General features: G+C 46.7%; 1 protein-coding gene across 1 annotated transcript; it reads left to right on the top strand.

Annotated features, from left to right (window-relative positions):
• Positions 1-7,147: 7,147 nt before the first annotated feature.
• LOC130483915 (oxidoreductase HTATIP2-like) lies at positions 7,148-13,362 on the top strand. The gene is made up of 5 exons (XM_056856828.1): positions 7,148-7,357; positions 8,105-8,212; positions 11,265-11,402; positions 12,156-12,217; positions 13,126-13,362. Exons 1-5 carry the CDS (start codon positions 7,157-7,159, stop codon positions 13,340-13,342), a joined length of 726 nt encoding a protein of 241 aa, XP_056712806.1. The 5' UTR covers positions 7,148-7,156; the 3' UTR covers positions 13,343-13,362.
• Positions 13,363-13,713: the final 351 nt, after the last annotated feature.

Below are 13,713 nucleotides of genomic sequence, written 5' to 3'. Positions count from 1 at the left end.
GAGATCCGTTCACCTGGAAAAAGGCCCACTACGGCATTATACCCCAGGGAAGCCATTCCCCTTCCCAAACTCCACCCTCCTCAGGCTCTACCTCCCAAATCTCCAGGTATTTCCCAAACCGGAGCTGGCAACCCTAGTTACCAACCTCCAGGCAGGGCCTGGCGATCTGGTATTACAACTACTCTCCAGACAACAAATATCAGTTTCCCTGAAGAAAAACCCACTGCTTTGGACAGTGGACTCCATAGCATTATACCCTGATGAGTTCCCTCCCCATCCCAAACCCTGCCCTCCCCAGGCTCTACCCCCAAACCTCCAGGAATTTCCCAACCCAGAGTTGGCAATCCTGTATCTGATAGGGCCAGGCCAGATGCAGAGAACTCCCCCCACAAAAAACAACAACGATGGTTTATTCACTTCTGACATCCCAAATTGTGCAAAAAGAGTTTTTGTTTTAGCTTGTCAACCACCCACAGATATTTTCTCAACACCCAGTCCACCTACTTACACCCTACCTACTTATACCATGTCCCAATTATTATGCAAACACTTACAAGAGCCAACATAGCACTGTAACTAGAGGGTTGGGCCAAGAGGTTCAAATCCTTATTCAGCCATGAAGGCTGAATTCTCAGCCTATGTACCCGACATGGTTGTTATTCAGGAAAATATTGCAGGCATGGTCCATCTGGTATATCGCCCTAAAGAAAGGGCAGATTTATTTATTTTTTTAAAAAAGATATACCATTTCTTCAGCTGTATTAGGTTCAGTATTATGAATGCATAGGTTTCACACAAGGCTGGAGACAAAGTTCCAACGCCTGCTTTATTCAGTTAACAGGGAAGAGGGAACTAACTTAGCAGCAAAAGACTTATATACAGTTCCCAACCTGGAGCCGCCACCCCATCTGTGGTTGGATGGCCAAAGTCCACTGTCCAGTAGGAGAGGCAGACGACGGAGCCTGGAGCAAAGCCTCAAGCTCAACACAGTTCAGCAGTTCAACATAGTCCTTGAACCAACTAAATACATTACATTATGTCCTTTCCGGAGCTCAGCTTCATTTAAGGCAGTGGTTCCCAACGTGGGGCACACTCCCCACAGGGGTGCAATTTGATTTTTAAGGGGGGCAATTACAGAATGAGTTATCAACAGTGATTTTTTTTTGCATTTCTTATGGTTCTAGGGGCCTCATATGCAGTATATAAATATATATTGTGACATACACATTTTAAAAATTAAAACCAGAATGTACACGTTGGTCAGCTGGTGACAATGGAGAGGGGGAAAGCCCGCTAAGAATTATATATGGGGGGGGGGGTCAGGATTTTAGAGATGCTTAGGTGGGGCATGGCCAAACAAAGGTTGGGAAACACTGATTTAAGGCAACAGCATTTCTTGATCCGAATCTACATAGGTCTCACTCCCTATTAACAATTTCCCCATGTTATCTTCCTTTTCTGGCCCTGTCCACACCATCTACAGGGCGATTGAATCGCCGCTCTTTGGTCTCCAATGGAACTGAGACGAGGAAAAGCCCAGTCCAGGTCCCTCCCCTCCCCAAGCGCCGCCCTCCAAATCTCCAGGAATTTCCCAACCCAGAGCTGGCAACCTTACAAGCAGATATTCTACTAGTGAGCCACACCTTGCCCCCCAAGTATGGTCCAAATGTGCTACAGCCAGGGCCGGATTTAGGTTTGATGAGGCCCTAAGCTTTTTGTGTTGACTATATGCTATATGGTAATTTATGGACCTAATAGGTATCTAAAGCTATTTGCTGTATGTAGATTCTATTTACAGCCCAGATAACCTACAAGAACCAATCTATTTTATTTGTTTTTTATCTTATATTTTGAAAATGTACATCCAGTTTTTTCCCCCTTTAAATCTTTTGGGGGGGCCCCAAGAGAGTGGGGCCCTAAGCTATAGCTTGTTTGTGTGTGTGTGTGTGTGTGTGTGTGTGTGTGTGTGTGTGTTAAGTGCTGTCAAGTCGCTTCCGACTCATGGCAACCCTATGAATAAAAGTCCTCCAAAATGTCCTGTCTTTGACAGCCTTGCTCAGATCTTGCAGATTGAGGGCTGTGGCTTCCTTTATTGAGTCCATCCATCTCTTGTTGGGTCTTCCTCTTTTCCTGCTGCCCTCCACTTTTCCTAGCATGACCGTCTTTTCCGGTGAATAGCTTGTTTAGCTTATACGTAAATCCGGCAGCCTACAGCATAGGTTAGTCCCTTAATGCTAACAACGAATCTGTGCTGTGTTAACCACAGCTATACTAAAGAATCAGCACGCAGGCTCTGCTGTTCAACTTCAAACTATATATTGTTCAATGGTAAATCCCTAAGTTATGCAACACTGTCAAAACAAAATAAACATGAAAACATTTCCACAAAGTAATGCAAAGTGTTTTGTGATTGAATTTCATTTGGACTCTCTTTGTTATTTACAGTAGTCAAAAGGGGCAAGAGTCCAGCAGCACCTTAAAGACTAACAAAAATATTTTCTGGTAGAAAATATATATTTTGTTAGTCTTTAAGGTGCTACTGGACTCTTGCCCTTTTTGACTACTGCAAACAGACTAACACGGCTACCCGCTGTTTGCTATTTAGGTGTGAGTAACTGACTTGAATATTGAACAGTGCGAATTAACGCTTTGCATTGCCTTGTGGAAACGTTTTCATGTTTATTTTGCTTTGGCAGCGTTGCACAAATTAGGGCTTTACAATGGAACAGTATATAATTTGAAGTTGCAGAGCAGAGCCTGCGTGCTGATTCTTTAGTATAACTAAGGATCGGTTCGTCCAGCTGCGAAGGGCTGCTCTGGAGCAACCGGAATGCAACATCAGCTGATGCGCGGGGGCAGATCCTAACCTATTTATTCCAGCTAGCCACCTACGATGAATTCCTAAGGGAGCCACGCCTTGCAAGCAACGGGGAGAAACAGAAAGTCCGTGCATGCGCCCAGCTGCGTGACTCGCGGCGTTGGAGCAACAGGAGGGCTGGCAGGTTTGTCGTTTGGTTGCTGCAGAGGAGTCCGGGGCGGGGGGCGCCTTTCCAGCGCCGGCAGGGGCTGCCGGGGGTCAGGGCGGTCTATGGGGCTAAAGTGGGAAGGGAAGGGACGGAAGGGAGAGGAAAATCCCGGTCTATATTATTATTATTATTATTATTATTATTATTATTATTATTATTATTATTATTATTATTATTATTTATTAATAATAATAATATTGCAAAGGGTAGGCTGTCGTGCACCGCGTCGCGTTGCCTTCCCGACTTGCTAAGGGCAACGCCTCTCTTTGGGGTTGGGTTGCTGCAATGCAGGGAAGGGAGCGCTGCAGAAAAGAGCAGGTTTGCACAAACGTGTGTGTGTGTGTGTGTGTTAAGTGCCGTCAAGTCGCTTCCGACTCCTGGCGACCCTATGAATGAAAGTCCTCCGAAGTGTCCTGTCTTTGGCAGCCTTGCTCAGATCTTGCAAACTGAAGGCCGTGGCTTCCTTGATTGAGTCCGTCCCTCTCTTGTTGGGTCTTCCTCTTTTCCTTGCATGGCTGTCTGATTGCACAAATGGGGCGGGTGCTTTCCAGCTGGCGAGGGGACGGCTTTTCCAGCTCCTGCAGCGGGGAGGGCGGCGCAGAGCCAAAAAAAGGGGGTTGCTGCACTTTGCATTGCCAGCGATGTATTAAGAGTTTGAAAATGGTATAAAAAAAACATCGCTTTAAAAGGGTTTTTTGGATGCCACGGCTAATAAATGGTTGGAAGACGTCTTCACAGCTCAAGGGGCCAAACCAAGTGCGAACTGTATTTTTTATAACGTTTTCAAACTCTTAATACATCGCTGGGAATACATAGAAAGCGCGAACCGTATTTTTTATAACGTTTTCAAACTCTTAATACATCGCTGGGAATACAAGTGCGGTAACCCCCACTGTTGTAAAAAAACATCGCTGTAAAAGGGTTTTTTGGATGCCACGGCTAATAAATGGTTGGAAGACGTCTTCAAAGCTAAAGGGGCCAAACCAAGTGCGAACAGTCTTTTTTATAACGTTTTCAAACTCTTAATACATCGCTGGGAATGCATAGAAAGCGCGAACAGTATTTTTTATAACGTTTTCAAACTCTTAATGCATTGCTGCGACTACAAGTGCGGTAACAAGTGTGGCCTTGGGGTTCTGCAAAGACTTGACTGTGGGGATTACCGCACTTGTATCCCCACTGATGTATTAAGAGTTTGAAAATGTTATAAAAAATACTGTTCGCACTTGGTTTGGCCCCTTTAGCTGTGAAGACGTCTTCCAACCATTTATTAGCCGTGGCATCCAAAAACCCTTCTAAAGCGATGTTTTTTATAACATTTTCAAACTCTTAATACATCGCTGGGAATACGAAGTGCAGTAACCCCCTATATTTTTAATAAAGCAGAAGGCCCGAGGCTCTGCCAACAACCTTGCTTTCCGCCCGAGTTTTTCCTGAGTCAGCTCTCACGTGGAGGGAATCGTTTTGGGGAGGCTTATAGGGGGGAGTACTGAAAGGGGAGGCGTTGAGCCTCTCCCACTTCAAGTTCCCCTATAAGAATCCTCCAAATGAACTGGAACCCGCTTAGGGTTGCCACATCCCTCTTTGCCACCAGTGGGAAGGTTTTGGGGCGGAGTCTGAGGAGGGTGGGGTGAGGGGAGGGAGGGACTTCAATGCCATAGAGTCCAATGGCCAAAGCGGCCATTTTCTCCAGGTGAACGGATCCCTATCGGCTGCAGATCAGTTGTAATAGCAGGAGATCTCCAGCTAATACCTGGAGTTTAGTACAGGAAAATGCTGACACTGGCATAGCATAACAAAGGCTGTTACCGCACTAGGTATTCCCAGCGATGTATCAAGAGTTTGGAAACGTTATAAAAAACATCGCTTTAAAAGGGTTTTTGGATACTACGGCTAAAAAATGGTTGGAAGACGTCTTCACAGCTAAAGGGGCCAAACAAAGTGCCAACAGTATTTTTTATAACAGTTTCAAACTCTTAATACATCGGTGGGAATACATAGAAAGTGCGAACAGTATTTTTTTATAACATTTCCAAACTCTTATTACATCGCTGGGAATACCTAGTGCGGTAACAGCCAAAGTTGTAATGATGTGCTGCACACAACAAGTGAAAATATACGCAAAAAGTGACTGTGAAACTAAGTATGTACAATATAGTTTCTAGTGCCATATCAAGGTATCATAACATCCAAAGTTGGCTTCTTGAAACTGAAGAGTAAGATGGGATACGATTGTTTCGGAGTCTTCCTCAGTCCCACTTCTGTGTATAAAAATATATACATATATTGTCCCGTATTTTTCTATTAAAATTATAATTAACCATTTTCAAGATATCAAAAAGATTTTTCTACTTGCATATCACCAACAGTGTACACATTTGTTCAAATTCAGCTTATTAAGTTTTACACGAGAAGGTTCCTGCTACCTCCGGTCAGGACTCTGCCACCTTGTGAGCATCTCATTCCAGCGCTTGTCCAGACCAGGCCTTAATGGTTCACCCAGCGCCAGGCAAAACGTATTTATTTCCTCCGGTGTTTTGCTGGTTGTTTGTTTGATGGTTTGTTTTTAGCTGGCCAGTGGTTTGTTTTGAGGCTTCCTATTTTAATCGATCCTATTTTTCCTTCTCTTGACCTTCTGGTGGTTGCTTTCACTGTTTAGAAGCAATAACCGGTTTGGTTTTGGTTTGTTTATTGCTGCTTTTCGTCATTTACTTGTTTCTTCCTTCCTGTTTTTTAATGTTATTTGGAATGCCGCTGTGTCCCATGACACACTTTTGTTTGGCTTATTATTCTTTTTATTTTTGAATTGTGGGTATAGGATTTTTAATACTTGTATAATTCCGATTTTTCATTGATGTCTGATTAAGCCATCTTGAAAGCCTTAGGACACAGAACAGTGATCTCCAGTACAGTCCCCAGGGATCCCATGATGTTCATCATTGTTAGGGTTGCCAACCTCCAGGTGGTGTCTGGAGATCTCCTGCTATTACAGCTGTTCTCCAGGAGGCAGAGATCAGTTCCCCTGAAATAATAGCTGCTTTGGCAACTGGACTCTATGGCATTGAAGTCTCTCCCCTCCCCAAACCCTGCCCTCCTCAGGCTCCACCCCCAAAGACTCCAAGTATTTCCCAACCCAGAGCTAGCAACCCTAATCATTGTGTTTCCTGGCACCCTCTTGCTTCTTCTTCAATGCAATAGCTCCTCAAAAGCCAAGATTTTCTCCTGAGCTCCTCAAAAGCCAAGATTTTCTTTCTTTTTCTAGCAAGCACCTATTTGACAATGGCTACCTCCATCACTGGAGGATGCTTGGCTTGGAAGCTGTCCATATTTTGTTGAACCTCCCATTGTGTTGTGATTGGTCCCAGCCCAAGGCAGCTAACTTGTGATTGTCCCTGTCGCTTGTGGCAGCCATTTGGTTGTGGCGCTTACTACATGTTCTCAAGTTCCAGAAGTGCCCATGGGTTCATCAAGGTTTGGGGGCCTGGCGTAGAAGTTTGCCAAATGAAGTAGACAGGGAACAATATAACAGTAAAAAAAAAATTTTTTTTTAAACTTCTAAAATCATCACTAGAAAAATAAAAAACGACTTAGAGCTGGCTTTAAACAATTTTATAAAAGGGTTTTAAAATAGAAAATGATGTGCAGTAAAATCAGGGAGCATAATAACATCTTAAAATATTTTTAAATCATGCTGAGCTAATATTATAGCTTTAACAAAGTTATCTGAACAGGTCAGATAACTCATACGGAAGCCCCCTTTATAGATAGAAAGGGGTCTTCCGTATGAGTTATCTGACCTGTTCAATGCTTTTGGGAAGTATTATTTTTTCCCTGCTCTTCTCCCCCCACCCCCCGCTGTGGTGCATCTGGGGGTTTTCCCGGCTTTTCTTTCCGAACCTGCTTTGCTCTGTTGTTTTGGAAAGGGTCACATTAAACCTGGAAGGCCACCTCTGAATGTCTCTTGTCTAGAAAACCTATGGGGTTGCCATAGATTGACTGTGACTCTCTTCAAAAAAATAACTATGGATTTATCCCGAACATTTCAGACACCTGAGAAACTTCATGCCAGGCTCTCAGATAGTGGTTTTCTTACGTAACACAAGTTTTTTTTCCATCTCTTCCCGCACAGAATGGCTGTCCCCAAGCCAGAAGAACTGAAGAATCTCCGGGAGTCTTTCCAGGCCAAGAAGCAAGCATGTTTCATCTTGGGTGCCTCAGGTGAGACTGGGAAAGAACTGCTGGCTGAGGTCTTGAAGCAGCAACTATTCTCCAAGGTGACGCTCATTGGCCGGCGGAAGCTGGATTTGGAAGGGCCGCCCTACAGCAGCGTGGTAAGAGAGCTGCGCCATCAGTTGACGCTTGTGACGAGAGTTACACAAAAACCATTAAATGTGAACATCCATATTAATAATATCACATCAAACATTCCTATTCTGGGATCAGAAGAACAAAGATCAAAAGTGAGCCCCGCTTTGGGACTGAAAAATACTTACCTGGAATCCACACCTGAAAGAAGAAGAAAACCCTCAAATTGGTATCTGTTGGATAGTGAATTTTGGAAACCTTGAAATATTGTGACTTTGTGTCTTTATGCTTAAGAAATAGGACTTTTTGTATGTGTCAATGTTATTGTATAATAGTCTGTTGTTTAGCTATACTTCGTAGGGTTGATCTGTGTTAGATTTAGAGTAACTACATTTATACACAGAGGTGTCTATTTTGGCTTACAACCTCCAGGTACTAGCTGGAGATCTCCTGCTATTACAACTGATCTCCAGCCAATAGAAATCAGTTCCCTCGGAAGAAATGGCCACTTTGGCAGTTGGACTCTATGGCATTGAAGTCCCTCCCCTCTCCAAACCCCGCCCTCCTCAGGCTCCACCCCCAAAATCTCCAGGTATTTCCCAACCCGGAGCTGGCAACCCTACTTCTCAATCATTTGAGGGCAGGTCTCTCGGCCAGGCGTGTGCGTGCCCGGTCCCTTCTTTGTTATCTAAGCTTTTTAATGGTTTCTTTCATTAATGGTTTTAATGGTTTCTTTCTTTTCTGGCTTACCTTGTGCCCCCCACCCCTCCCAGAAACAAGAAGTTGTTGACTTTGAGAAACTGGATGAGTCTGCTGCCGTCTTCCAAGGCCACGACGTTGGATTCTGCTGCCTGGGAACGACCAGAGGCAAAGCTGGAGCGGTGAGGAACTCGGCCGAACCGGGGAATAGGACAGTTTGTGATATGTGGATGGAACAAAGAAGGTGGTGGGATTGGGGGAGCCAGGAATGCAAGGCATATGACAAATCCTAGAATAGGCCTTTTAAGGAGAATCAAACTGGCTTACAATTTCCTTCCCTTCCTCTCCCCACTACAGGCACCTTGAGAGGTAGGTGCAGGCTAAAAGCTCTAAGAGAACTGTGACTAGCCCAAGGTCATCCAGCTGGCTTCATGTGGAGGAGTGGGGAAACCCAAGTGGTTCACCAGATTAGAGCTGCTCATGTGGAGGAGTGGGGGATCGAACCTGGTTCTCCAGATTAGAGTCCATCGCTCTTAAGCACTACGCCATGCTAGCTCACTAGGTCTCACCAGTACAGTGGGTTTGGATCAGTGATCCACCTGTGCAAGGATCGTGGATCTTCCAGGCTTTCCCCTTTCTGAAGCAGCCCTTCCTGACCCTGGGAAACTCGGTTTCCTGAATCATGGGACACGTGTGGACGTGGGTCAGTGGGCTGTAGTGACTATGGAGCAAACTCCCTCCCTCCTTCTGTCAGTGGAGCTGTGCAGAACTCAAGAGATGGAAGAGGAAGAAAGGAACAGTTTTCCCCCCCTCCTCCTATTGTGGCTGTTACTCCACATGGGTCCCTTGACTCTGAAAACTCCATAGGGATCTCCTTTGAGGCGTTACTTCCCTTAACCGAGATGCAAACCTTTAGAATCCTAAAATGAAGGATCACAGACATCGGGAAACAATCTCTTCTTGCTAGTGCCGTAAGCTCTTGCTCGCCTTTACTCTATGGCCGTGTTGGCGAACCTATGGCACGCGTGCCACTTCCGGCACGCGTATCCCTCTCTGCCGGCACGTGAGGGTGGGCTCCAAAAGGCCTCCCTGGTCGTCTGTGCCCCTCCCTCTCTCAGCTGAGCTCCCCCCCACTGCGTGCGTGGGCTCATCAGCTTCCTGCCTCACACTCACGCTGCTGGCTTCTTGCTCTTCCCCCCCTCTTGCCCCGCAACAGCTGACAGGCGGCGGGAGGCCAGCAGCAACGAGGCGGGGCCTCCTCCTCCAGGCTCCAGCAGCAGCTCCTCCTCGCCGCCTTCCTCCTCCTCGTCCCCCTCAGGCGGCTCCCAACAGTCCAGCTCCAGGCTGCCGCCGCCATCCTCCTCCTCCTCAGGTGCCTCTCCCCAGCCGTTTTCGCCCGCCGCCGCTGCCTCCTTCTCAGGGCGCTCACGGAGGGCCAGGCGGCCCCTCAACAGCCGCGCGTCCGCCAGAGAAAGGCCTGCCATCTCCCGCCGTCCTCCCCCTCTCCCCCGCTCGCGCTCGTCCCTGACTCCTGCGGTAAGCTTGTGGGGTAGCCGGAGCCACCCTCAAGTCCTCTGGCTCGGGCGGGGCTGCGTGGCCTCTGCCTTCTCCCTCCCTGCCCCCTAAGGTCGCCCGCAGGCTGGCGGGGTCGCGAGAGTTGGCACGCTCGCCCTCGCCGCCCCCTCCTCCCCTGCCCCCTCCCAGCTGGGAGGTGACCGATGCTGCCGCGCTGGGCCCCAACATCTCAGCCGTCCAGCACCATCGCCTCCCCAGAGCAGCCGGTAAGGGGGGGAGAACTTCGGGTGTGCGCCCTGGAGCAAGTCCTGGGTTGGGCTTGAGGCCCGACCCAGGACACTTTCTTCCTTCCTTCCATCCTTCCTCCCTTTCATCCTTTCTTCCTCAGTTCCTTCCTTCTCTTTCCTTTCCCAGTTCCTTCCTTCCCCTTTCTTTCTTTCTCTCTCTCTCTCTCTTTCTTTCTTCGTCCCTCCCCCTTTCTTCCTTCCTTCCCCAGTTCCTTCATTCTCTTTCCTTTCCCAGTTCCTTCCTTCCCTCCCCTTTCTTTCTTTCTTTCTTTCTTTCTTTCTTTCTGTCTGTCTGTCTGTCTGTCTGTCTGTCTGTCTGTCTGTCTGTCTGTCTGTCTGTCTGTCTGTCTGTCTGTCTGTCTGTCTTTCTTTCCCTCTTTCTGTCTTTCTTTCTTTCTTCCCCTCTTTCTGTCTTTCTTTTTTCCCCTCTTTCTGTCTTTTTCTTTCTTTCTTTCCCTCTGTCTTTCTTCCCCTCTATCTTCCTTCCTTCCTGGAGAGATGCATGCCAAATACAAACAACTTTTTATTGAAAGGTAAAAGTTTGCATCATTGAAAGCTCTGTTATTGTGTTTTTCTTTTAACGCAAAATATGTGAATGTATGAGTTGTTTTTTCTAAACTAAAACCTCAGTATTCAGGTTAAATTGCCGTATTGGCACTTGGCGATAAATAAGTGGGTTTTGGGTTGCAGTTTGGGCACTCGGTCTCTAAAAGGTTCGCCATCACTGCTCTATGGTATCTCCATGACCCCGAGCTCTCTACCTGGTTACTTCCACACTCTGACCTCCCCCTCCCTCAGACGCCTTTTTATGCAGGCTCGCTTAAATATCCTTCCCACGGCCTGGACCAGGGGCAGATATGTTAAGATCCCCCACGCGAAAAGGCTATGTTCTTGTGCTCATGGCCAAGCCGAAACAGTGGCCCATGTTTTGCTACACTGTGAGCATGGCTCACCCTTTCACGAACAGATCATTGAACCCCTCTTGAAAGACAGCCCCAGCGGCACTGACAAGGAGCTAGTCAGATTTCTCTTAAGCAATAGTCATTCTCAGGTTAGTGCAGGGGTTGCCAGCTTCCTGGGACTTATTTTAAATTACTCTAATCCACGTTTGTGATTTTAAGTAAGAGTCCCACTTTAGTTTTAAAACCTTTTTATCTAAATATGTATATATTTATTTTATGCCAATAAAGCATATTGATATTGACTCTGGAAACCAAGTTTCCGATGTTGGAATAGACGGCCGCAGGAAGGGAAAATCATGGAAGATCTGTGACTATCAGCAGATTGCTGGATTCTGCCACTGGTTGTCACTATAGTTCAGTTTATTACTCAACGTGTGGTCTTAAATATGTTATGACCTACTGTGATCATTTGTGAGAAATTTCCCCCCCTAATCCAAATAGATAAAATGTCACTCTCTCCACCTGGCCAGGCTGGATTTGTGCGAGTCGACCTTGATTATGTTCAGCACTCGGCAGAATTGGCCAAAGCCGGCGGATGCCGCCACTTCATCTTACAGTCAACTAAGGGGGCAGATGCCTCCAGCTCATTCCTTTACCTTCGAGTTAAGGTATGTCTGAGGGGTGAGACTCTAGTCAGGGGGTTTCGAGGTCAAATAGCAGGCAGGAGGAACGTCTGGTTTCCATCTTGCTTTCCATTCTGTCCTTACGTACCCTAGTTCCTCCTGTTTGTAGAACTGCCACATGGAATATTAGCAGAAAGTATAGCAACCGGGCCAGCACCAGGTCTTCTTTGTGTTCAAGATTGAGTAATGAGAAAGGAGTGGGGTCAATCCATCTTCTGGGCACGGAGTATGGGTCACTGGGGGTGTGGGGGGAGGTAGTTGTGAATTTCCTGCATTCTGCCCGGGTTGGACTAGATGACCCTGGTGGTCCCTTCCAACTCTTATGATTCAGTGTCCTTGCCTAGATGTGGAGGGACTCACAGTTTGGAGGACCCACTCAGAAAGGTCTTAACTGGTGTTGTCATACCGTCAAAACTTTTACCAATCACGTATTTGGTTTATTATGCCCTTGTATACTACAGTGAGTATCCCCAATACCCCCTCCCAGGGCTGCCAGTGTCTCATCTTGCGTACACTGTCAACCTCCTCTGGTTTATATCATCATCTGCAGTACCCTCTCCTGAGGGTTATTGCTCTAGGCTACGGAGTATGCTTTTGGAGGACTTTGGCCCCTAATGAATCCGTAGGCCAGCTCACTTACCTATGGCCCATAATCTTTTAGTGTGGAACCAAATGGTATTTGCAGTGGATGTGTTTGAGAGCTCGCGCCTTACGTTTGGTTTGTTGTATCCTCCGCAGGGTGAAGCAGAGTCCAGGGTCAAAGCATGTGGGTTTGACCGCTGCTCCATTTTTAGACCAGCGTAAGTATTAACAAACTTGGAGTTGGATGGGCGGTGACCTTTCACGAGGGTCAGTAGTTGACCACTCATCCTTCTGGCATGTTCATCAATTGGCCCTCTTGCATGGGTCATCAAAGGTCATTGAGATCATCATGTTCATTGGAAATCTGTACTGTATGTGAAACTTTTCATCATACAGTAAAACAAGAGGACTGTATCTTGTGGGCTTGCTGAGTGTTCAGAACCAAAACACAGTGGGGTGGATGTGTGCATGTGGAAGTTTCATGCCAACATACCCTAAGGGAGCCTCTCCAGCTTGGTCTCCAGAAGCACATTATGTGGGTTCACTTACAGAAGGTGAATTTTCTTTTAAGCGAGTGATATTATACTCAAGTTTAGCAAAGTTGGAGTGGTAAGAGGTAGATGTTTTTACTTACCTGTGCATTTTTATGCCCTAACCTGGCTGTGTGTGTGTAAGTGCCGTCAAGTTTCTTCCGATTCATGGCGACCCTATGAATCAATGTCCTCCAAAATGTTTTATCCTTAACAGCCTTGATCAGATCTTGCAAATTGAGGGCTGTGGCTTCCTTTATAAAGTCAATCCATCTCTTGTTGGGTCTTCCTCTTTTCCTGCTGCCCTCAGCTTTTCCTGGCATGACTGTCTTCTCCAGTGACTCTTGTCTTCTCATCATGTGACCAAAGCACGACAGCCTCAGTTTAGTCATTCTGGCTTCTCGGGTCAGTTCAGGCTTGATTTGACCTATAATCCACTGATTTGGTTTTTTTGACAGTCCATGGTATCCGTAACATTCTCTCCCAACACCACATTTCAAAGTAATCTATTTTCTTCCTGGCTCGCCCCATCTTATCAGATCTCGGGAGTTAAGCTGGTTCTTGAACCAGATCTCCTCTCTTCTCCTCTCCTGTAGGGTGCTGCTGTGTGATCGTCGGGAGTCTCGTCCTGCCGAGTGGGTAACCAGGAAAGTCCTCGGAGCAGTAGCCTACGTCTGCCCCACCTTGTACTCCGTCCCCACGGTGACCGTGGCTCGGGCAATGGTGAACAACATAGTGATGCCAGCACCTGAAAACCAGAAGGTGGAAATTCTGGAGAATGCTGAGATACATGCCCTAGGAAACATTAAATAGTCGGGAGGCTTGTTCCTGGATGATATGATGGTGAAAGGCACCCTGTCAATCCCAATGCCCCAGTTTTGCCTAAACTTTCCTCTTCCCCAGAGGCTCCCCCTAAAAGAGCGAGGTCTCTTCTTTCCTTGAAGCCGCTCTTATTCATTTCTATGGTAACCCAGCTAACCACCATATTTCTGTGGCTGCAATTTTGAATAATATTGGGGAGTCACAAAAAGGACATGTGTTGCTTGGATTTCCATGTAGGGATCACGCACAGTTGCTAAGCACATCATGGGGACTGGGAGATGTGCCGTTTGCAGGGCTCCGGTTCTTTGGTCTAACCCACCGCAGGTCTGCAGTTTTGTAGGAATTTTCTGTTCCCATCATGC

This window comes from Euleptes europaea, chromosome 1, assembly GCF_029931775.1.
Source record: "Euleptes europaea isolate rEulEur1 chromosome 1, rEulEur1.hap1, whole genome shotgun sequence".
Lineage (NCBI taxonomy): Eukaryota > Metazoa > Chordata > Lepidosauria > Squamata > Sphaerodactylidae > Euleptes > Euleptes europaea.
This window is presented reverse-complemented; position numbering and strand designations above follow the sequence as displayed.

Coding starts and splice junctions, on each gene's coding strand:
- LOC130483915 (XM_056856828.1), top strand. CDS start 7,157: ATGGCTGTCCCCAAGCCAGAAGAACTGAAGAATCTCCGGGAGTCTTTC. Junction 7,358..8,104: donor GGCCGCCCTACAGCAGCGTG/GTAAGAGAGCTG, acceptor CACCCCTCCCAG/AAACAAGAAGTTGTTGACTT. Junction 11,403..12,155: donor TCCTTTACCTTCGAGTTAAG/GTATGTCTGAGG, acceptor TATCCTCCGCAG/GGTGAAGCAGAGTCCAGGGT.